The sequence below is a fragment of the Canis lupus genome, chromosome 29, assembly GCF_003254725.2.
Source record: "Canis lupus dingo isolate Sandy chromosome 29, ASM325472v2, whole genome shotgun sequence".
In the NCBI taxonomy this organism is placed as follows: domain Eukaryota; kingdom Metazoa; phylum Chordata; class Mammalia; order Carnivora; family Canidae; genus Canis; species Canis lupus.
The window spans coordinates 39,759,558-39,784,530 of NC_064271.1; the positions used below are offsets into that span (position 1 = coordinate 39,759,558).

Sequence of the window (24,973 nt, forward strand, 5' to 3'; positions counted from 1 at the left end):
ATTTTACCATGAAACCCAGGAATCAGAATTTCCTATATTTCCTTGATCTTAAAATATAGTTCTAGGCCTAAAATGTTTTGTTTTTCTTTTTCTGCAAAAAGATATTTTAAAGGGGTTGTAGTTCATTCTTTTTCCTTCACCTTGATAACTGGAGTCTTGGATATATGGATACTGCTCCATTCCTTTTTAAAAATATAGAGACCATGAAAAATTATTGATTGTATCTTTAGGATTCTGTTAGTAAAATTGTGTTCCAAATCTCTTAAAATCACTTTTGTAATTTATTTTACATAAGGACTTTGTAGTGTATTTGGGAAGTTGAGATGTAAGTGAAATGTTAAATAAATGATTTAAGATGGTATAATTGTGCAAGTATTAGTACAGAAAATTTTATAGGCAGGTTAAAGATGACATTTCCAAACTTAGTTCAGGCAGAAATCCTGAGCTCAATAAACCTCAAGGCTTGAATAAGTTAGCGAGGTAAAAGGGATGGCATCATGGAAAAGCTCAAAGATAAGAAATAGGATGGTATACATGCGGATTGGCAGGAGTAAGCTGATGGTAGAGTGCCACTGGTATGCGCGGTGAGGCTGTGATGAGGCTAGAGGAGGAAGCTAGGTGCAACCGGTACAGAAATCACCTGAAATACTGTTCGAGGTCACATGCCCTGTTCTTTCTCCACGTTCTGCTCTCTTTTCACAATTTTCCTCTTCCAGCTTACTTTGTTTTTTTTTTTTTTGTTTTTTTTTTTTTTTGAAGATTTTATTTGAGAGAGAGCTTGTGAAAGAGAGCACAAGTGGGAGGCGGGGAGAGGAAGCAGCAGACTCCCCGCTGAACAGGGAGCCCAACTCTGGGGCTTATTTTAGAAAGGTGGGACAAGAGCTATACTTTAGCTTTATAGTAAGTTTTGAAACCAAGTGCTGTCAAGGCCTCCAGTTTTATTGTACTTCAAAATCACTTTGGATATTCTAGGCCTTTTGCTTTGAATTTTATTTATTATTTTTAATAAAGATTTATATAAACTCTGTGCTGAATGTGGGGCTTTTGATCGTTCCAATCCAAGATCAGGCGTCAGATGCTGTATTGACTGGGCCAGCCAGGTGCACCCCTCTTCCTTCCCTCTATTTATTTATTTACTCATTCATTCATTCATTCATTCATTCATTCATTCATTCATTCATTCATTCTTAAGAGTTTTAAGTAATCTCTCCACCCATTGTGGGACTCAAATGATCCTGAGATCAGAGTCACATGCTCTACCTACTGAGCTAGCCAGGTACCCTTCTCTTTGCTTTTTAATATAAATTTTAGAATCAGCTTTTCAGTGTTTACTTAAAAAAAAAAGCTTCCTGGGATTTTGATTCAGATTGTAATGAGTCTCTCTGTAAATCAATTTGGAGACAATTGATGGCCTTAGTATGTCTTTTAATCCGTGACCTTAGTATGTTTTCATTTATTTAGGTCTGCATTTATTTATATCTTTGTCTCATCAAGTTCTATAATTTTAAGCTTACAAATCTTGCATGTATTTTGTTAGATTTATCCCTAAATGTATATATGTTTTAAAATAAAAAATAGTGTAATTCATTTTTTTAAAAGATTTTATTTATTTATTCATGAGAGACACAAAGAGAGAGAGAGGCAGAGACCTAAGCAGAGGGAGAAGCAGGCTCCATGCAGGGAGACCGATTTGGGGCTCGATTCCAGGACTCTGGGATCACGACCTGAGCCAAAGGCAGACGCTAAACTGCTGAGCCACCCAGGCATCCTGTGTAATTCATTTATTCAGAAAGTCTGTATTTTTCTACACTTTAGCATCTCCTTAAACTCTCCCTCCAGAAATATTTCTGAGGTTAAATATTCAATTTCTGATAGAAATTTTTACTTAAAACTGTTTTTAAGAGGGTAGGGAGCAAAGAACCGTTAGTAGATAGTGCTATAAACCAGAGGTCCTTCAAAGCATGGTTGCCACACCAGCAGCATTGGCCACATTTGGGAACTTGTTAGAAATGCTAAATATTGGGTCCCACTCTTGACCTGCTGAATCAGAAATTGGGGATGAGGACCAGCAGTCTGTTTTAATAGGCCCTCCATTTTGATGCATGCTAAGTTTTGAGAACTATTTCTAGACTAACACTAGATTTTTCTTTTTCTAATGTGTGTGCTAGGTTTTCATTCAAAATGTAGTATTTTACACCTCAAGTGTAAAATAAAATAGCCAGTTTGGACTGGTCACAGTTCACATGCTCAGTAGCCACATATAGCTAGTGGCTACCATATTGGACTATACAGCTCTATATAATTGTGGAGCTATTGAAAAATTTATAATAGGCGGCTTGTCATTGGCAGCTTTTCTTTTTCCACGCCTAAAATAACTAACGTTTATTGGGCGCAGAGATTATTCTGCAGTTTTCATATATATTTATTCTTTCATTTATTCTTCACACATACACACAAACTGTGTAGAAGGTGTTAGCTCAGTTTTGTAGGTGGGAAATCAGAGTCAAAGGTATTGTCCAAGGTCACGCAGCTAGTAAGTGGCACAAGTATTAGAAAGGATAAAAGAAAACAGAGGGAAACATTAGGAGGTAAAATCTAGAATTGATTGCTTATTGATGTGCGATGAGAAGGCAAGAGGGAGGGAAAAAAAATGGAAAACAATACTTAGCTTTCTGCTTTGGATGCCAGCAAGTAAATATACAGAAAAACATTTTTGAAGGATTATTCATTTTTATAGTGGTTAATTTGGGCCTATAACTGGAAACAGCCTGAAGTTTGGGGAATGATCTGGGCTAGAAATACAGATTTGGGAGGCCTTAGAAATCACCCAGGGAGAATATACAGAACTGAGAGGATGCAACATCGGGTCCAAGAAACAGTGGCATGGTGGGTATGAGGACCAGACCGAGGTCAAGTCATAATAGCCAAGGGAATGGAGAGAATGTCAAGAACAAGGGAGTGGGCAGCCCTGTGATTGCAGCCCTCAAGCACTGTAAGATAACTGAAAAGTGGTCAATAGGTTGCACAATGAGAAGATCGTCATTTAGTAAAAACTATTTCTTCATTGTCTTGGGGGTAGGAGTCAAGGAGGCATGTGGGAAGACAGAATGAATGAAGACTTCTCTTGGAAAAAATTAGTAGCAGATATGTAAGAAAAGGGTTGGATTGTAGTGTATTTATTTATTAGCCAATGACGTGAACTAGTAAGGGGTGTGTGCAAAGATTTTAGAATGTGAAACCTTGTTGAAGAATGTATAGCCTAGGTATAGTAGGGTACTTGTCACAGAATCTGTATGCATTCTGTATATACATATATATGTTTAAAATGTATAATTTATGTGTATGTATATATTATGTATGTGTATATAATATATATAGCTTATATATATAAAGTATATGTATATGATGTGTATATAATATGTAAGTTCTATAAAAGCTTTTTTTGGTTACAATTTATGTACAGCTTGTTTAATAATATAGCATGTTTTTATACTGTTTATTGGATTTTAATTACAAAAGAATTAAGTATGTATTGGAATAAATCAGTGACACAGATGATAAAAGATAATCTGGCTTCATTCTCCAGGATAATCAGTGTAATTCATTTAAATGTGTAAATCATTAAATTCATTTAAATGAATTCTTTGTTCTGTACTCATGTACATTTTTTGATTCTAGAGGAAAGGTGAGCCAGTGATCTGTTATTTCTTTCTATAGGACTTTTCCCATGCCAAACAGCTGTTTGCTGCTTGTTTGGAATTGGTGACAGAGTTCTCACCGAAACTTCGTCAGGTCATGCTGAATGAGATGCTGCTTTTGGATATTCATACACATGAAGCTGGAACAGGGCAATCAGGAGAGAGGCCTCCTTCTGATCTTATTAGTAGGGTGCGGGGATATCTGGAAATGAGGCTTCCTGGTAAGACGTTCACAAAGTCAAATTTCAGAAATGTGCTACTCAAGTAATTGTAGGGAAGAATCTTAACATGTCCTTGGCTTTTTGCCAACCTTATTTAATTATTTATTTATTTATTTATTTATTTATTTATTTATTTATTTATTTAATTTGCCATCTTTAAAAAAGTTACTGCTCTCCTAGAACAGAAATCAGGTGTAGAGATCTCTTAAACATTGAGGATAATGTAGGGAAACTATTCCATTTCCTAGGATTACCATAACAAAGTACCACAAGCTAGATGATTTAAAACAGAAGTTTATTCTCTCACATATTTGGAGACTAGATACCTGAAATCAAGGTGTCTGCAGGGCCACGCTCTCATTGAAGCTTTTTCTAGCTTCAGGTGGCTCCCAGCAGTCTTGGGCATTCCTTGGCCTGGCGCTTCACACTCTGTCTCTGCCTCCTTTGTTACGTGGCCTTCCCAGTGTGTCTTTGGGGGAGGGGTGTGTGTGTGTGTGTCCTCTTACGAAGGCAACGGTCATTGGATTTAGGGTCTGTCCTAATTCTGTATGATCTCATCTTAACTAAGTATATCTGTGAACACCCTCTTTCCAAGTGAGGAAAGTCAGGTCTCAGGTGGAAATGAATATTGAGGAAACATTGTTCAGCGAAGTATAAAACTATATGGCAATTTTAAGATACTCTTTTAACAAAGAATTAAAATGTTCTAGTAAGTATAGGTTGAATGTTTGATTCCTCATTACCGTCACAGAAATCAGATTGCCAGGGGGTCAAGAACTCGCCTGTCACTTTAGGAACAGACCTTGTGTGACCAATTGTAAGTGTAACTATGTTGTTAGGAAAAGGGGCTTATTGTATAAACTATCTCTGTTGTATGTAAATCTTGCTTAATTAAAGCAGTTTCCTAATTATAAATCTTTTACTAATATTTAGAGCAATTAAAACATACTGTACACATTTAAAGCTATAAAATTGAAGTGTAAAGGAAGGTGTTAGTAATGTGCCAAAACAGAAATGGCTTCTGGCCTTTGAGTCTTTTGGATAAACATTCTGATTTCTAGGAAATAATACAACTTTTTAGCACTGTATGAGTTTTAATGCGTCAGTGCCCTTTAATGTCTTACGAATTGATCCATGGGGCACGTGGGTAGCTCAGTTGATTAAGTGTCTGCCTTCGGCTCTGGTCATGATCCTGGCGTTCTGGGATTGAGCCCCTCATCAGTCTCCCTGCTCCTGCTTGCCTCTCTCACACTCTTTCTCTGAAATAAATAAATAAAAATGTTAAAAAATAATTGATCTCATACTGGTATTATCAACTGACACATGCTGTGTGTGCGTGTGTGTGTGTTTTAAATAAGGTGGAAGTTTGATTTTTTGTATGATTTCTCTGAAAGTAAAAGGAATTTTTAAAAATTCTAACATTGTTGAGTGTTAGCTGCACGCGTCAGCTATTCTAAGAGCTTTAGGTGCATGACTCATTTAGTCCTGGTGGCAGGTCTGTGAAGTAGCTACTTTAATTATTCCTGTAGCTACTTTAATTATTCCTGTTCATAAGTCAGGAAACAGGTGCGGAGAGGTTAAGGAATTTGGCCAAAGTCATGCAGTAAGGGACATAACAGTGATTCGAACCCATCAGTCCAGGTTAATCTTTGAAATGGATGGAAATGCCTTTAAATAAGCACAGGTCTGTTTGTAGTACGTTTTTGACCTTTAAGTGGTTTGGAATTCATATCACTTTCTGTTTTTGGTCTAAGACTCCTAGGACTGCACATAATTTATGTAAGTTCTTGTTGGATGTTTAGCTGCTTGTCCCTTAGTTTGTGTTACAAATAGTGTTTAAAACAGAAAGGCAAGCATATCCTTTATTGTTAGGAGGAGCAAACACAGACTCAGTTCCTGGTCTTCAAGCCTCAGTTACAGACTGAGGTCCCTGGGTTCAGCAGATACCTGGCTCTGATGTTTGACAGCTCTGCACTCCACTGCCACTGTGAGAGTCGGGTCTCTCCATGGGTCGGGAGGCGGAGCGGTACAAAAAGGTGTCCTCTGCCTTTTCCTCTCTTTTCTTTTAAGGTTTGTTCTTTCGTGAGAGCCTGTAGGTTGAGGGGGCAGTAGGGTGGGGAGAAGGAGAGCCCAGCACAGGCTCAGTCCCCTGATGCAGATGCATGACCTCAGCTGAAATCAGGAGTTGGAGGCCTGATAAACTGTACCACCCGGGTGCCCCTCCTCCCTCTTTTTTTAAGGAAAAAAAAATTGTTCCCTGGTGATATTGGGTCAATTTTGATCAAATTAGATGCATGCCCTCTGTAAAAGAGGGTATTAATGTGGATTGGCCTGTCTCTATCAGGAATTGGAAGTGATGTTAATGGACAACAGATCCATCCTTCTGTTTATAAATAAGGACTACAGATTAGTTATTCTAAAGCCAGTAATGTCTTATGGGAGAAATTTTCCTACTTTTATTAATTTTTTAAAAAAAGACATTTTAGAGAGCATGTGAGTGTGCATGCAAGTGGGGGGGTGGCAGAGGAAGAGGGAGGGAGAGAATCTTAAGCAAACTCCCACCTGAGCCTGGAGCCCAATATGGAACTCCATCCCACAACTTTGGGATCATGACCTCAGCTGAAATCAAGAGTTGGACGCTACAACTGACCAAACCACCCAGGTGCCTGAAATTCCTCAACTTTTAATACCTTTGTATTTTAGGTAACGTTCTATTGAGATACTTGTCCTGTTATGTTCCTTAGATTTCAGAAAAATTGAATTCTAGGCCTGCTCTGGGTTCCTGTTGTAGCATAGGACTCTACATTTAGAGATAATGATTAATTGCATTGAGATGCATACAAGGAAGTTAAATCTTCAAATTACTGCTTTTCAGGCTGTATCAGAATTCTCCCTAGATTCGGATTTATTTTTAAGAACCTTTGTTGGTCTTTTATTGAGGAGTGCTGGGTGAATAAAGGAAGCCTTGGAGCCAAATGCTGTGTGATCTTGAACTCAGTGATAGGCATGCATTGGGGATACTACTTTCACTTCTGGTTGTTTGTTTGTTTTTGACAGTGATACAAATAATGTATAATTTATTTTGCTGTGTTCCTTTACCACTCTTTTTTCATTTCAAATCCTTTTTGGGTAAGGTGAGAAATAAAGAGCCACAGGCTGTCTTTTTTAGAAAGATGAAAATATAGGTACTCAAGACATTTAATAGCTCTGTTTTCAGTTAACATTGTTATTTAGCATTCTTTTGATTTTTTTTTTCTTTTTGCTGAAGTACATTAAAACCTGAATGGAAAAAAAAAAAAAAAAAACCTGAATGGTATATACTTTGAGCTATGAACATTTGTAACCTATTTTATATTAAGGTATATTTAATAATTATTTCAAAGGAAATTATGTGCAAAATAGTTCCTTTTTTTGTTCAAAACAATTCTGGGTGTTTTTTTTGGAGGGGGTCTCATTTTTATTTAAAATTGTTTTTGGTATAGTCAGTATTTTTTTAAAGTGAATGACTTGTTTCTTAGGAGTATTTATTACATTTTAATCAGAAATATTTAAACTACGTTTACTCAGAGTTGTTACAATTCTATGTTTTAGCTATTTCTGTGATCTAAATGTGCTAAAAGTTTATACTGTATGTACCATTGCACTTTTTTGTGTGTTCTCTGCTCACTTGAATTACAAGTTTCTAGAGGACAGGTACTGTGAACTTCCTCAGGAGGGCATTGGGTATGTAAAATATTCTTAGCAGATGATTTTGTTGATTAGTAGGACCATGCAGTCTTTTGTTGGGAAACCTTAACTTTCTGGAAGAAATGTAAAACTTTAGAATTTTTCTATTTTTTCATCTACAGATACTTTTTAATTTGTTTAACTGAAATCTTAGTACGTATTTGCTTTGTTCTCATTTTAATGTTATGATGGTAATTCCGACTGTTTTCCTCTTTTTAGATATTCCTCTTCGTCAAGTTATTGCTGAGGAGTGTGTTGCTTTTATGTTAAACTGGAGGGAAAATGAATACCTTACACTGCAAGTTCCTGCATTTCTGCTTCAGAATAATCCATACGTAAAGGTAACTTGTGTTTAATCTAAACAAAAGGATTATTAGGATGAGATTATTGTACCCGTTTCTTTAGTTGTTTTTTTTTTTTTTTAAGATTTTATTTATTTGAGAGAGAGCAAGCAAAAGCAGATCAAAGAGGTGGAGGAAGAGAGAAAAGGGGGAAGTGGACTCTTTGTTGAGCTGGGAGCCTCCTGCGGGGCTTGATCCCAGGACCCTGGGATGATCATGACCTGAGCTGAAGGCCGACACTTAACTGACTGAGCCACCCAGGCACAAGACTCTTGTCACTTTTTTACTTTGTTTTTTCCTCCTAATTTCATGTATGTCCTTTTAAAAACTGAGCTCATTTCAACTCTCTGAAGATTCACTCATTTCTTTTGTAAAGTTTTTCTTCCTTTTGTTCCTAAAATTTATTGTCATAATTTGAATCATCCTTCTCTTTGAAATTTTAGACATTGGATTATATCTGCTTTTTTAGTGAAATTTCTGTATCGTGATTTCCTCATATCTAGAGTATTTGTCTGATTATGCCCCATAGTCTTGGTCTTTAATAAGGTCTCAGAACCATTTTGTTCCAGATATTTCCTTTTATGATCCTAGCTTGTTGCTCAGGACTGTACAGTAGCTTTTTCTTTGCTTCTCTCAGCAATGAGTTCTGGGGAGCTGTGCTTCAGCGGACCTGAGTGTGTGTTTGATGGCTTGCCGTGTACAAGGGCACAGGATATTGTGCTGCAAGTTGCCTGATTTTGGGCTGAGTTCTCCCACTGCTTCCTGCAGTCTCCTTGATCTGGCCCAGAAGAAGGAGGGATATCTGGTGACCTTGCTGAAGAGTCACTGAAGCATTTCATCATCTCATCTGGTTAGGGTTTGTGTGGCACCTTCCCTAGTTGGCGCCTTGCTCCCTTGTCAGAGAAAGAAGTCTAGAGTAAGGGACTTTGTTTTGAAAATACTATAATTTGGAGCAGTTTCCAAAATTGGAATTTGGCGTGGGACATGGATACACATGGGAAGGGAAAAGTCTGGAAGGATATTAGCAGTCATTATCTCTGGATAGTGGAATATTAGGTGATTTTTATCAGTTTTATTTTTCATGTTTTTTTTTTATTTGAATATTCTGTTAATCATAAAAAGGAAAGGGAATAATCTTAATTAAGCATGTAACTAAAATGTGATCTTTTGAAATAATATGAAACTATACAGTCTCCCTCTTGGATGAGTGTGGTATATTGGAAAGTGCACAGGACTGATGGACGCGTGGGTTGTAAGAGACTAGCTAATAGGAGGAGGAGGAGGGCTTGGTGGTAATAGTAGTAGCATAGGACAAAGACCTATGTCTTTTGAGTGTGGCCTACAAGGCCTTAAGGTATAGGTGCTTCTTCCTCAGTGTGCTGGTTCCTGCTCCTTGGTCACACCGGTTCTGTGCTGGCGGTACCAGAGTACTCTGAGTACTACCAGGGCTCTGTACGCCGATGCTTTCTCCACCTCTGCATGTAAGCATGTGCCATTTGGTCGCTTAGCCAGGGTGCCCTGTCCGCTTCTGCCTGTTAGTGTGGCTTCTTCGAAGCTTTGCCTTATTCCTTTCTCTGCAAATGAGTAAATCACTTTCTCCTCTTATTACCTTTGAACTGTGCCACTGGCCCTGCTACTTTTGCACCATGGACATACATTTTTGTTGCACTGAACCTGTATAATCTGGATACTTACTTTCTATATTCTCAGTGCTTTGTTTGGTTCCCACACATAGATGTTTATGGAATTCAATTGATTTGGGCCCAAGGCTTTTTTTTTTTTTCTTTAAGTTTACTTATTTAAGTAATCTTGGTACCCAGTGTGGGGCTTGAACTCACCACCCCAAGATCAAGAGTCACATGTTCTGACTGAGCCAGCCAGGTGCCCCTGGGGCCTAAGACTTCTCAAAATTCTTACTTTCAAGTAAATTAACGAAAGTGACCTTCAACTAAGCATGTGATTGTTGACAATGGCAAATGAATTGAGATAAGGAGCTACAGTAGCCCTGCACTGCACTGCAGTCAGTAGCTGCACATACGGTGGCCCTGGCTATCTAAACGAACTTGTGTGCAGTAGGCAAATAGGGTGAAATGTTCTTCAGACTGTGGACTCCTTGATGTCCATTCACAGAGCACCCCTAGGGTTTTTGTGTTTTTTGTTTTTTGTTTTTGTTTTTTGTTAGAAAAAGAGTGCCAGTGGTGCGGGGGTGGGGAGAGCCAGAGAGGGAGGGAGAAAGTGGATCCTAAGCAGGCTCCCCCCGCAGCACCGAGTCCACAATGCAGGGCTCAATCTCATGACCCTGACATGACCTGAGGAGGAATCAAGAGTCGGAAGCTTAACCCCTGAGCCACCCAGGCGCCCACAGCTAGGGTTTTTACATCATTTCTACTGCCTTAGGAGGCACCGGCGTTCTAAATTACCTTAGGTGTGATCATGCAGTTGTGGCTATGAAGGTGAGTATTCCCGTCCCTGGAGATACCTCCCAAAGGTCTTAGGGATGAGGTGTGGTGTCTGCAGCTTAGGAGCCGGCAAACAGTACACACAGGCTCCAAAATGTGTGCAGAGCAGCGACGGTGAGTCCGGTCTGCAGGTGTCAGGGGACTATTCAGATTTTCTGTGTGACATTTTTTATTATAAAAAGATTGGGAAAAGTATCAGTTTTCATCTTGTCATAGTATGACCACCTCCTTAAAAGCTACCGTCAGCAGTGGGGACCCCATCCTATTTTCTAGGTCCAGTTGGGCATCTGGGGTTTCCTGATGGACTTGAAATGATCTTTGCCACTTCACTCTCTACAAGAGCAATGATGTGTAAGATTTAATAAGGACGAAGGCTAGAGGGGCCCTCTTTTTGGGAAATTACAGAGGGAATGTAGGAAGTGCTCAACTTGACTTGTGTCTGTTTTTTTCCCACCTCTACCTTTTGAGCCTGTTTTTTCTCTGACTTTTGCTTTCAGCCATTGCACTCTTTATGGATTCTTCCTGCATTTTTGGTCTCTAAGGCTGCCTCTATCAGATCGTTCAGCTTCAGTAGTCTGTCCTTCCTTTTTGCTGCTTCCTCACAGCTGCAGTAGCCCCAGTGGCTTTTTCTTAGAGAGAGGTTGTTCTAGATCTTACCCCCTGCGGGGATCTCGATGTGGGACTCGATCCCAGGACCCCGGGGTCACACCCTGGGCTGAAGGCAGATGTTCAACCACTGAGCCACCCGGGGATCCCCTTAAGCACTATTTTAATTGCACCTCTGGGCTTTTACCACAGTTAACATTGTATATATGTTCCATCACACACACACACACAGCCCCCACCCCTTTAAGTGGGATCATACTATTTACCAGCTTGGTACCCCTCCACACACATACTCTTCATAAATCATGTACCTCTCTGCTTTGTCTCAGTTTTGTAATTAGACTCTACTTGTTTTTGTCCTCATTAATTGTGTAGAAAAAATGAGCCTTATAATGCAGTAGAACCAGAGCATTCTCTTCCCCATTCAGATTTCTGATCCGTCAGTAGACAGTGAGCTCTAACGTTCCTCAGCGGTTGGATAGAAGGCACAACGTAAAATAACTGTGGTATATTTGGGTAGTTATCCTTCTTTAAGTGTGCCTTAATAATAGAACTTAGATGTATGATGTCACAAATTATTTTTTTGTATATTTTCTGTTTTTCGTGTTATAGCTTGGACAGCTTTTAGCAGCTACATGCAAAGAACTTCCTGGCCCTAAAGAAAGTAGACGGACTGCTAAAGACCTTTGGGAAGTTGTTGTTCAGATCTGTAGTGTGTCCAGTCAACACAAACGAGGAAATGATGGCAGAGTTAGTTTAATAAAGCAGAGGGAATCTACATTAGGTATAATGTATCGGTATGTTTCTGTCAGTTTATTTTTTGAGTTTATTATTTGTTCTGTTTGTACTGTTTCAAGAGCATCTGCCTTTATCCTTGTATATCATAGAGATGGACAGTGTTAGTTCTCTGGTGCTGATCTCTGGACTGACATGGCCACCTTTGGAAACGTCTTCTGTTTATAAATGTTATTTTTAAGAGATTGTTAGTCATTTAGTATCTTCCAGAAATCAGAATCAGTGATGCCTGTGACTGCATAGTGTTGAAGAAGTCACATGTGATTAAAACAGAGAAATTGTTTTATTAGGTTTGTTTGACAATAGAACATTATGCTCTTTCATACATGCAGAATTGGAGAGTTAGGAATAAACTTACATCTATAATTTACTTTCTAATTTCAGATAGTAAATGTGTATACAAAATTTGTGTTTTTTGTAGGAGCGAACTACTTTCCTTTATCAAAAAATTACGGGTAAGTCTTACTAAAAGTTGATCTAATTATTACTACTGATTTTCATAAAATAGGACTGAAAAATATTGAGTGTTTAAATGCTGGTTATAAGTGCTCTGTATAGTGTGCTTATTATCTTCAGTGATCATTCCTGAAGTTGAGATGGTCTGAATGGAGAGGTTTATTGTGCATTTACCTTTACATGTTTTAGTGAATAGAACAGAATTTTTTAAATTTTAAAGCAGTCTCCCCCCCCCCCTTTTAAGATTTTATTTATTTATTCATGAGAGAGACAGAGAGAGAGAGGCAGAGACACAGGCAGAGGGAGAAGCAGGCTCCATGCAGGGAGCTCGATGTGGGACTCGATCCCAGGACTCCAGGATCACGCGCTGAGCTGAAGGCAGGCGCTAAACTGCTGAGCCACCCAGGCGTCCCTAAAGCAGTCTTCCTAATAGGGCTGGATGTGTGAAGCCTAGCTTTAATTTTTGCTAGGATTAATGTTACATCTATTTACTGGACATAACCTAGATTCCATCCTTTAAATGTTGAGTAAGGAAAAAAAAAATTTTTTTAGGGATAGCTGGAAATTCTAATTGGAAAAGAGATTTACTCAATTCAAAAAGTCATCTGAAGAGACTTGAGCACCATAAACCAGTCACCTAAATATGGTAATTTGTCTCTTAAGATTTATTTATTTTAGAGAGAAACTGTGTGTGTGTGTGTGACACACACACACACACACACGCGCGCCCGTGTGATCTGGGGAGGGACAGAGAGGGGGAGAGAATCTCAAGGTCCCTCCATGCTGAGAGCAGAGCCCAACTCGGGGCTTGATCTCACACCCCTGAGATCATGACCTGAGCCAAAACCAAGAATCAGACATTCAACCAACCGAGCCCCCAAGCTCCCCTAAGTAGGGTAATTTTTGTGTAAATTATATACTGTGATTTCTTTCATGAGATTAAAAATAAACTTGACCTGTAGTGTGTATGCTTTAAACTAAAGAAGATGGTACATTTCTAAAGTCAAAGAATCTTTTTTTTTTTTTTTTTTTTTTTCTTTTTTTTTTTTTATTTATTTATGATAGTCACACAGAGAGAGAGAGTGAGAGAGGCAGAAACACAGGCAGAGGGAGAAGCAGGCTCCATGCTGGGAGCCCGACGTGGGATTCGATCCCGGGTCTCCAGGATCGTGCCCTGGGCCAAAGGCGGGCGCCAAACCGCTGCGCCACCCAGGGATCCCTCAAAGAATCTTTAGAGAGAAAATACTTGGTATTTCTGAGGTTGATAGGAGGAATATTAAATACATATAATATTTAAGGATTCTGTATTTTCTTTATTGTAGGAACCATTGGTTTTGACTATTATTTTGTCACTATTTGTGAAACTTCACAACGTTCGGGTCAGTATTTTATAATTTTATTAAAAAAAAATCTTTGAAAGAAATTTCCTGTTAAAATCACACTTTAAATTTTTTTTTTTTTTTTTTTTAAGGAGGACATTGTGAATGATATTACAGCTGAGCACATTTCTATTTGGCCATCCTCCATCCCCAAGTAAGATGTATTATAACTTATTATTTATGTATTTAGAAACCATCCTGATACAGATAACCTCGAATAATTTGACTAAAAGGCTAAAGTCTATAAGGATTCTACAGCCAAGTTAGTTTCTCTTTTGCAGCCATTATTTTCCTAAAAATGAATATGGTGTGACTGTAAGAGCTAAGGTATACCAGCCTTTGGTTGAAAAAGATCCCTAAGTGATCCTGATATTTTGTCAATGGGTAGAATTAGAAAATCGAGGTCAAAAAAAATTTCCTGTTAGGTTTCCAGCATTTTACATCTTTTACAAGTATCTTTCTGAAAATGATTTTTTGATAATTCTTTGTGGGTCTGTTCTAATGCTGTGATTGTCAGAGGCTCCCAAACCCTTTTTAGTTACTAAGTTCTTGGATACGTTAAGAAATGTTCTCTCTTTCATTTCCTGAGAATTGTAAGAAGATGATGGAATTTTGGAGAGGGAGAAGAAAATGTTCTTTTTCTAGAAGAAACTATTTACACATTTCTCTTCCTACACATAGCAGCTTCTCATTCAGGAGTCCCATTTCTTTCCTCACAGAAGTTACTTTTTCTTCCCGCCAGGCTGCCCTTTTTTTCCCCCACTTTGTGCCTAAAAGGCAGGACTAGGCCTTATTTTATTGTTCTTTGTGGCATATTTGAAGAAGAAAAGATTTTAGTAGGTAGATAAGCAGTCTGTAGATTGAGAGTACTTTGCTTTCATCCCAAGCTTGGAGATTGGAAGTTGTTGTGCATCTCATGTAGAGGCTTGGAGGGTCAAAGGTGGGTGAGTTAGGGTTAGGGTTAGGGGTTAGGGATAAGTTGCTTTCTTAGTCCATTTCCTCATTTATTAAGTGGATATAGGAATAGTACCTACCTCAGATTTGTGAGGATTAAATAAATTAATACATTTTCTAAACGAGGTGTTTAGAATAAGAACTGACACATAATAGTCTTAATAACTATTATCTTCATGATAAATACTTTTATGTAAATTGACCTAGAGAAAATAAAATGTGACCAAATGACCAGAAAAAAAAAAAAAAACACTTCTCCTGAGCAGGAGTCTTTATTGACTCCCAAGAATAGTGTGAGAATGGCATGAATTAAGTATGGCTATTTTAAGATCAGTTATTTGATATGTAGGTAGAATTCTTGGTAACATTTTATAAATTTCTCTTTTTTTAATAAATTAAAAATTTTATTTGTTAATCGTGAGAGACGCAGGAGACAGGTGGAGACAGGCAGAGGGAGAAGCAGGCTCCATGCAGGGAGCCTGATGCAGGGCTCGATCCTGAGACCCCGGGGTCACGACCTGGGCCAAAGGCAGAGGCTCAACTGCTGACCCAGGCGGCCCCCCAAATTCCCCATTCCTATTAATGGTCGAGGACTTCCTCTGCCTCTGCCCCAGACTAGAGCCAGGCTGCCGAGATGTCTACCTCCCTGCTCCTCTTCACTCCTATATTCATGAGCAGGTTCTACGAAGTTTTTTCTTTTTTTAATTTAAATTTAATTTTTAAAAAGATTGTGTTTATTCATTCATGAGAGACACAGAGAGAGGCAGAGACACACGCAGAGGGAGAAGCAGGCTCCATGCGGGGAGCCCGACACGGGATGCGATCCTGGGACCCCGGGGTCACGCCCTGGGCCCAAGGCAAAACACTCAACCGCAGAGCCCCCCGGGCAACCCAACATTTTATAGATTTCTATAAAATATCACAAAGGAGTTTCAGTCATTTAGCTGTAAATGTATAATCCAGCTGACAGTACCGCAGCTTTCCTGCTGTCCTGGGGAGGCTGGTAGATTATGGCCGGATCTGACCCCTCCCAGCGGGAAGCACTTTATCCAGCTTCACCTTGTAATGCTAGAGCTAGGACCTGAGCCTCCCGGGGGTCTGACCCGGAGCCCGTGTTCTCTCCGGCTGTGCCCTACTGCCTCCGGGGGCAGCAGGGCCGGGGCTGGCGGGTAGGCTCACAGAGGGCTGCAGAGGGCTCTCTGCATCAGAGGGCTGCAGGTTTAACCCGGCCCAGAGCAGCTGGCCCGGGCCCTCCTTCCGCTCTCCTACACTTAGCTGTGATGGTTTTAATGGGTCTACTCTCAGGAATATGTAGCATTGTATTTTGGTCACCTAAATTTTGGCTTAATCTTTTTGTTTTTAATAAATATATGGAATTTAAAGTTGAAAGAGATTAATGTTCATTGTGGGTTATTTGTTTTTTTTTTTTTTCCTTTGAAGCCTCCAGTCAGTGGACTTTGAAGCTGTGGCAATCACAGTGAAAGAGCTGGTTCGATATGCCCTCAGTATAAATCCAAACAACCATTCCTGGTTAATTATTCAGGCAGACATTTATTTTGGTAAGTGAGATGCATGGTTGCTTTGTGGTTTGTTCTTTTTTGTAGCACTTTTAGAAGCAAAAAATAAATACATTACACATTTTTCCCCAATACTTTATTTTGTTTTAAAGAATTTATTTATTTATTCATGAGGGACACAGAGAGAGAGGCAGAGACACAGGCAGAGGGAGAAGCAGGCTCCAGGCAGGGAGCCCGATACGGGACTCGATCCCGGAACTCCAGGATCATGCCCTGAGCTGGAGGCAGACGCTCGACCACTGAGTCACCCAGGCGTCCCTCCACACTACTTTAAGTCTTGTTTTGACCTCTAATTCTTCTTCCTAGATATACTCATTCATATATTCATTTTTCCATGTTGAGCCTTTGGTTCAGATGCTTTAAATTTTTGTTAACTCTTTTTTTCTTTTGAAAAAGTGAATGTTCATCTACTAAGTCAGTTAAAACATTCCTAGGGAAAGAAGTTAAAGTTTAGTTTGTAAAATCACTACTTTAAAAAATGAATTATTACAACCTGAGCTGAAACCAGGAGTTGGACGCTTAATTGACTGAGCCATCCAGGGGCGACCCTGTAAGATTGCTATTTTAAAATGTTCTAGTCTAAATATGCTATTTTAAAATCTGTTTAGACACTTTTTTTTTTTAAAGATTTTATTTATTCATGAGTGACACAGAGAGAGAGGCGCAGAGACACAGGCAGAGGGAGAAGGAGGCTCCTTGCGGGGAGTCGGATGTGGGACTCGATCCCAGGACCCTGGCATCAGGCCCTGGGCTAAAGGCAGATGCGTAACTGCCAGGAGGAGTCTGCTTCTCCCTCTGTCTGTGTCTCTGCAGAGGGAGAAGCAGGCTCCATGCAGGGAGCCTGACGTGGGACTTGATCTCAGGACCGCAGGATCATGCCCTGAGCTAAAGGCTGATGCCCAACCACTGAGCCATCTAGGCGTCCCAATAATTAATAGTTTTTTTAAAAAAATATTTTATTTATTTATTCATGAGAGACAGAGAGGCAGAGACACAGGCAGAGGGAGAAGCAGGCTCCATGTAAGGAGCCCGACGTGGGACTCGATCCTGGGTCTCCAGGATCACGCCCTGGGCTGAAGGTGGTGCTAAACCACTGAGCCACCCAGGGATCCCCCTAAATACCAGTTTTAATGTTCATTTTCACCCTAACCCCCCAAATAACTTATTCTCAAGATCTTAATACCTATATTCAAAATAGAGGGATCCCTGGGTGGCGCAGCGGTTTGGCGCCTGCCTTTGGCCCAGGGCGCGATCCTGGAGATCCGGGATCGAATCCCACATCGGGCTCCCGGTGCATGGAGCCTGCTTCTCCCTCTGCCTGTGTCTCTGCGCCTCTCTCTCTCTCTGTGACTATCATAAATAAAAATTAAAAAAAAAAAAAAAAAAAAAAAACAAAAAAAAAAAAAACAAAATAGATTTACTGAAGATAAACTACCTCAGCAAATTAGGCGTGTTTCTAGTGGGTGTTTGGGAAACAAATACCTCCAGTACTTAATTTCTGTGAGCTAAATTTTTGGCTAATCCGTTAGAAAGCAAGGAGCATATCCTATTGCTTCCTTAAAATAGTTTTTAAAGATGCGATTTTTCTGTGTTGTCCTTGTTGAGTGTTATCTGTAGTCTTGTGGTTTGAGTCTGGTTTTGTTTTGTTTTTGAGTCTGCTTTTTTCAACTCATGAAGTATAATACCCAGCTCTTCACAAAAGAGGCCTTGTCTGTTTTTTCTAATATGTATGTCTAATAGGTAATTCTGCATTTCCATTTTTCTACTTCAGCAACAAATCAGTATTCGGCAGCTCTTCACTATTACCTGCAGGCAGGAGCTGTGTGTTCTGATTTCTTCAATAAAGCTGTGCCCCCTGACGTGTATACAGACCAGGTAAGTTGTTTCTGTGGGCTCTCTTTCTTGTCTACCTGAATGCTTTCATTTTCCTGGACCTCTTTCGGGGTGAGTTTATTTCCACGTATATGATGGTAACTCCTAAATTGAATGCTCTGGACCCAGTTCCTCTCCATATTTTCAGGGCCTATAGATCATTGCTGCATTGATTTCCTAGAACACCTGAAACTCAACCTGTCCAAAACTGATTTCAGCATCTTACCTTATAGTCTCCCTCCAGCTGACCTTTTTCCATAAAATAACGATGACAAAACTCCAGAACACCACACACCTTTTGTCCAGTCAGCCATTGGAGTTGACCAAGCCCAAATCCTGAGTCTCCTCTATTCGCTAATGCTCTTACCAAAATCCTATTAGTCTTCAAGACATAATTGATTTTATCTTGTAAATCTCAAATTTATTTCATTTTCTTTCTGTACGTATTTCTCTTTCCTCTGGTTTAGGCCACCGGTATCAACTTCTAAATGGTATTTTTCAATACTTAATAATAAATGGCTTTTGAAATAAGTTCTTAAATTTTTTAGTAACCAGCTATTTTTAATGAAAAATTATAATTTTTAGAGCACTTTTAGATTCACAGCAAAATTAAGCAAAAAATAAGAGTTCTTACATACCTACCATTCCCACATACACACAGTTTTCACCACTGTTGACATTCCACATCAGAGTGGTAATGGTAAATTGGTTACAGTTGATGTTAACTGGTTTTTGAAAATAATCAATTTGTTTTTGTAGGTAATAAAACGAATGATAAAATGTTGTTCTTTGCTGAATTGCCACACACAGGTTAGTTTATATTATGTTGGCTTATTTTCATGTGTATAGTTTTGGTTAAGAATTTGGCATATTCTTTAAAATTTTTTAGTGAATTTTAACTAAAATGAAAGTAGGAATTAGAAAACATTGGTCTTTGAATCCTCTAAATGGAAGTATTTTCAAGTGTGTGTGTGTATTTTATATACATATATTTTTTTAATATTTCATTTATTCATGAGAGATACAGAGAGAGGCAGAGACATAGTCAGAGGGAGAAGCAGGCAGAGACTTGATCACAGGACCCCGGATCACGCCCTGAGCTAAAGGCAGACACTCAACCACTGAGCCACCCCGGCATCCTTTTTTTTTTTTTTTTTTTTTTTTAATATTTAAGAGTGGATATGTACATCAGTCACTAGGGAAACACAAATAAATACCACAGTGAGATACCCTTCACATTAACTAGGATGACTGTAATTGAAAGACAGACAGTAGCTACTGTTGGTGAAGGTGTGGAGAAATTGTAACCCTCATACACTCACTGTTGGTAGTGATATAAAATGGGGCAACCTCTTTGGAAAACAGTTTGGCACTTCTTCAAAATGTATGCTTAAAATTACCATGTGACCTAGCAGTTTAATTCCTAGGTTTGTAACCAAGAAAATTAAAAACCTGTCCACAGGGAGATTTGTACATGAATGTTCACAGTAGCATTATTCATAAGAGCCAAAAAGTAGAAACTACCCAGATGTCCATCAGTTGATGAATGGATCAATAAAATTTGGTAGATCCTACAGTAGAATATTATTTTGCCATAAAAGTGAATGAAGGGCTGATACATGCTCTATCAGGGATGGATCTTAGAAGTGTTTATGTTGAATATAAAACGCATTGACATGGCTTTGTAGTAGGATTTCATTCATATGAAATGTCCAGAGTAGGCCAATCTATAGTCAGAATGTAGATCAGTGGTTGCCAGAGCCTTGAGGGGGTGGAGGAGTGAATTAGCTGTGACGGCTCTAATTGCATGCTCTCTACATCCTTGAAAGTCATTACGTAATACTTTTGTTTGGCAGTTTTCCATTCCTTTTAGTTTTCTGAGCTGGCTTTTTGCCAGTTTCTCAAATAAAGCTGGTAAAAATTTATGATTTAGGTTATTGATTAACAACATTAGGCAGATTTTTTTTTTTTTTTTTAAGATTTTTATTTGAGAGAGAGTATGAGAGAGGGAGAGAGAGAAAGCTCAAGAGAGTGAGTGCTCACAAGCAGGGGACACGGCAGAGGGAGTGGGAGAAGCGGGCTGCCCACTGAGCAGGGAGCACAGGATCGTGATGATGTACGAATCATTAAAAATTACCCCAGCTGGGGGTACCTGGCTGGCTCAGTTGGAGTAGCACACAGCTCTTGATCGTGGGGTTGTGAGTTTGAACCCCAGATTGGGTGTAGATTACTAAACGATATTGAATAAAATAAATTTACTCTATCCAAAGCAGGAATCATTGTTGATACTGGTTACATGAAACCATTTTTCAAATCTTTATTTATGTAGGTGGCAATTTTATGTCAGTTCCTCAGAGAGATTGACTACAAGACAGCCTTTAAATCATTGCAGGAACAAAATAGGTATGAATGATTTTTAAAATAAAATGAAGTTGAAATTTTCTGCTTAAGAAAGAGGAAGTAACTAAATTCTGTTTTTCAGTCACGATGCTATGGACTCCTACTATGACTACATATGGGATGTCACCATTTTGGAATACTTGACTTGTATCCTTTCATCAATACATGGGCTATTAGAACAGTTCATTTCTGTAAATTAAAAAAAATACTGTGTACTTTACAAATCAAAGTTGAGGCACAATTGAGATTCTGTGATGGCATTTAATCAGATTTATTATTCTTAACTGATTTGTTTAGATCTTCATCATAAAAGAGGAGAAACAGATAAAAGACAAATTGCAGTAAGTTACTTTATGCCTTTCTTCAGTGTATACTATCTCCCCTGGTATTAAACTATTGTTAAGATTTGGACCAACAAAAAAAGATTTTGTGTACCTAGTTGCTACCAGAATTTGGTTATCTGTGTTTACTTTTAACAGATCCTGTTTTGATCTTAGAGCTTTTACCCCTACTTTATTTTGTATTAAAATGTTAGATCATGTCCTTTCTCTGCTCCAAATCTTTAAATGATTTCCCATCTCGTGCGGCGTCAGATCCTCATAATGGCCTTACAGGGCTGCAGGTGACTTGACCTCGAACCATCTACCTGACTTTCTCCCCTGCCAACTTCTCTTACCCCATTAGCCCTACTGTTCCTTGCATATGCTGAAAGCATTCACCACTGTGGGGCCTTTGAAATTTAATTTTCCAGAAACATTTCTTCTCTCAGGTCTCCTGAGATGTCATCTTAGCGACCATTTCCTGGCCATCTTATAAAACTGCAGTGTCTCTCCCCACCCTTTTCTCCCCCCAACACTCTCTCTGCTTCTCATTTCCCTTTTGAAATTTTCCTCCATTATACTTACCTACCTTTGACATACTATATACTTACTTACTTATACTTATTTCCCCACAAAGTAGGGACTTGATTGTGTCATAATTGCTGCCTAGAATGGTGCCTGGTGCATAACAGATGCTCAGTAGTTATTGAAGAGATGAATTATTTATATAAAAATTTGATTCACTAGCCAAAGCATTATAAATTTTTGGCCCTTTTTTACTTGCCTAACATTCATTGCATCGTTATCACTATAGATACTTTGTCTTCGCTCTTTCACCCATATTAACACAATTATGCACTATGGTATGTCTTTTAAAGTTCCCTACTTGGACTAAATTGTATGACCATCATTTAGAGGAAAAATGATATTTATTTATTTATTTATTTATTTATTTATTTATGATTTTATTTATTCATGAGAGAGACACAGAGACAGGCAGAGACACAGGCAGAGGGAGAAGCAGGCTCCCTGCGGGGAGCCCGATGTAGGTATCAATCCCGGAACTCCAGGATCACACCCTGGGCCCAAGGCAGACACTCAACCACTGAGCCCCCCAGGGATCCCTATCGCCCGATAGTATTAAAAAGAAAGAAAGAAAGAAAAAGAACATAAAGCCAGCTTTACTTGGGAGGCGAGTCCCTCGCCACTTCCAGCCTGTGCAGGGCTGGGAGGCAGTACGAGCCTGTCACTTCCCCAGTGCTGCTTCCAAACCGTTTCTCCTTGTGATCGGTTTACACTTTGTCCTTAAAGCTTACGTCTTCTCCTTACCAGCTCATCTAACCAGTCTCCTGGTTATTTCTCTGCGTGCATCAGGATGTACATGGTCAGTTTACCTGGTACCCCCCTAGCTTTACGGGTTCCATGCTTACCGCAACCCTGCGTTATCCACCCCACCCATAGCTGTGCCTTGTCAGAATTGTTCCACATAAGAGCTCTGGGCCAGTTACCTGTCCCTCTCTCACTTCCTGGCTCCCATGTTTCTCAGGATCAGTGAGGTGTTCAGGTTGAAGACCAGGTTTTTCACCAGTCTGTCCGCCCCTTCACAGCTTCCCTTCCTTCCCTACTCACTTCAGTGCAGCAAATGCCAATCTGTACGCCGTCAGATACTGTCGCTTGGTCTGAGATGAGGTTCTGGAATCCAGATTTTAAGTTTCCCAGGGAGTTCTTATGGCCAGCCAGATTTGGGATCCCCTCCTTGTCTGCGGCTTACTGTCAGAACTACCCTGTGACCGATATTTACAGCATCTTTGCTTTTTTCATCCTTCACTTCACCTGGAAAAATCCCATTTCAAAAACGTGTGCTTTTTTTTCCTGAGCCACTGAGTCCGGTTGGAAAAAATCCTGCAACTGTATAAACTGGTGCCACTACCAACCAAACCATGGTCTCTGCCCTTCGCTGGCCCCTCATCTTGTGTGTCTGGGCCAGCGGTCAGTGGTCAGGGACTATTTTAGACTTTCCTTCTGTTTAGCCCCCTGTCCTCTCTCTCCCTATTCCGTGCTTCCCTGCCTGTGTGTAGAATAGACCAGAAGACAGACTGAGCAGCTCCTGTGCACATGGGAACTGTAGTCTTTGGAATTGTGGCCATTAAGTACCAGCTTGAAATCCCTCCTTCCCACCTTTAAAATCTGTCCCTGCGCTCACTGCTCAGGGCACTCCTCTTGGTGAGAAGGGTTACTCCTTTTTTTTTTTTTTTTTTAATATTTTATTTATTTATTCATGAGTATACACAGAGAGGAGAAAGAGAGAGGCAGAGACACAGGCAGAGGGAGAAGCAGGCTTCACGCAGGGAGCCGGACGTGGGACTCGATCCAGGGTCACCAGGATCACACCCCGGGCTGCAGGCGGCGCTAAACCGCTGAGCCACCGGGGCTGCCCAAGAAGGGTTACTCCTTGATGAAGGCAAGGTTTTAGGCTTTCTCTCTCTCCAGAGACACTTAATGAGTCGTCTCCACTCCTGTACGTAACCTCCCCCAGCTTACACACGGTTTCATCTGCGGCTGTGCCTCTACTTCCTCTTCCTCTTCTCTGCCTGGTGTGTTGAAGCTCTTCCATCCGGCGTAACTGGACTCCTGCCGTCACCCAAGGCCAGAGCCAGTGGGTGCTCTTCAGTCCTTAGCCTTTTGTTCACATCTCACTTCTTAAAGTTCTTTATTCCTTTGGTTTCCTTGACATTTTTATTCAATTCTTCTGTTACGACTTTCCTTCTGTGTGGGTGTCTCCCTCTGTCGACCCTTTAACCTTGGCTCCCCCAAAGCTAGTCCTTCTGTTACTTTCAGGTTGCCCTACATCCTCCCTAGGAGGTGTCATCCACTCATGGTTTTGGCTCCTACGCAGAGCACACCATTATTTCTCCAGTCTCTGGCCATTTCCAACCTCTGCCTTCTCCTTGGACTTGTGTAGCCTGTCATCTTGGTGACATCGTTTGTTTGGAAGTAACGCTCTAGTTACGCCGTAGGACCCGGTTTTCCACACACATTCCCTCAGATTGAAATGGAATTGTCCAGCAATCCTTCCTGCTGCTGCTGATTTCTCAGTACTCCTACTGCCACCCTTCAGGCTACAGAACAGTAGTTTTTGTTGTTTAAAGATGTTCTAATTGGCTTTTTTAATCTAAAGGTGTAGATTACTACTTTAAAAGTAATCTGCGAAGGTCCGAATGTGTTCTCCCAAAGTGCTCCTTGGCTGAATTCTGTGGATTATTAATAGGCCGGGGTGACGCTTTCTAATCATGAAAGAAATGAACCACTGTTGCTATCATGCTGCTGAGCAACTATTTTTTCCCATTAAAAGAATGAAGCCTTTCCTGAAACATGAATTTTGATTTTTCAGGCTGTTTTGTCGGAGCCTTAATTTAACTGTAAAAATGTGTCAAATGACATTTGGGTTTACATACTGGTATTTTTAGTCCAATGAATTTATGTGAATTAGTGCTACTGTAGAGCAGTATCCCCCGCCCCCTGCGGATAATTGCCAAGGCCCCAGTGGGTGCCTGAGACCACGGCTAGTGCGAGAGCCCTGTATACACCCCAGGTTGATACAGCGGTTGTAACTGTACGTGCCACAGGTCCTGGGGACGCGAGGTGAGTGCCGCGGCGGTGTGGGACGGCCTTAGGCTACCGCTGGCTTGCTGGGGTACATTGGGGGCACCTACTGTTAGTCCATGACCGGTGGCTCTGGTCTGTTTGGATGTCTTCCGCAGCCCTTACCATGAGGCCAACTGTTAGCGTGGAGGTAGTGCTGTATTAGGTGTACTAGCAAGACTATTTTTTACCACACCTGTAGTAATGTCACTTTCTTGTTTTGGAAGATCAAAGCCATCGGGCAGACCGAACTGAACGCAAGCAACCCAGAAGAAGTGTTACAGCTGGCAGCGCAGAGAAGGAAAAAGAAGTTTCTCCAAGCAATGGCAAAACTTTACTTTTAAGCAGTTAGTTAAAATTTTTAACTTTTATTTTTTAAACAATGGGCTAAAAAATAAACAGTATTAGATTATATAATACATATGTACACATTTAGTGGTGTTTTCTTTTCAGACAATACTGAAACAGTAAAAACAACTATACAGAAGACTTCATACCATAACCATGGCTTAGATTTATAATTTCTT

General features: G+C 40.0%; 1 protein-coding gene across 4 annotated transcripts in view; it reads left to right on the forward strand.

Moving 5' to 3' along the window:
• Positions 1-24,865, forward strand: part of INTS8 (integrator complex subunit 8) — a 50,698-nt gene extending 25,833 nt beyond the window's left edge. For 3 of the 4 annotated variants that reach the window (XM_025433677.3, XM_025433678.3, XM_025433679.3), the window contains 13 exons: positions 3,718-3,919; positions 7,865-7,986; positions 11,664-11,848; positions 12,268-12,301; positions 13,625-13,681; positions 13,774-13,835; positions 16,076-16,194; positions 17,984-18,087; positions 18,844-18,894; positions 20,414-20,487; positions 20,567-20,631; positions 20,782-20,825; positions 24,674-24,865. In XM_025433677.3, coding sequence (XP_025289462.1) covers positions 3,718-3,919; positions 7,865-7,986; positions 11,664-11,848; positions 12,268-12,301; positions 13,625-13,681; positions 13,774-13,835; positions 16,076-16,194; positions 17,984-18,087; positions 18,844-18,894; positions 20,414-20,487; positions 20,567-20,631; positions 20,782-20,825; positions 24,674-24,790 — 1,236 coding nt within the window. In that variant the 3' untranslated portion in view covers positions 24,791-24,865. The remainder of the gene's footprint in view (positions 1-3,717; positions 3,920-7,864; positions 7,987-11,663; positions 11,849-12,267; positions 12,302-13,624; positions 13,682-13,773; positions 13,836-16,075; positions 16,195-17,983; positions 18,088-18,843; positions 18,895-20,413; positions 20,488-20,566; positions 20,632-20,781; positions 20,826-24,673) is intronic. The other variant, XM_049103915.1, reaches the window with a different exon arrangement.
• Positions 24,866-24,973: the final 108 nt, after the last annotated feature.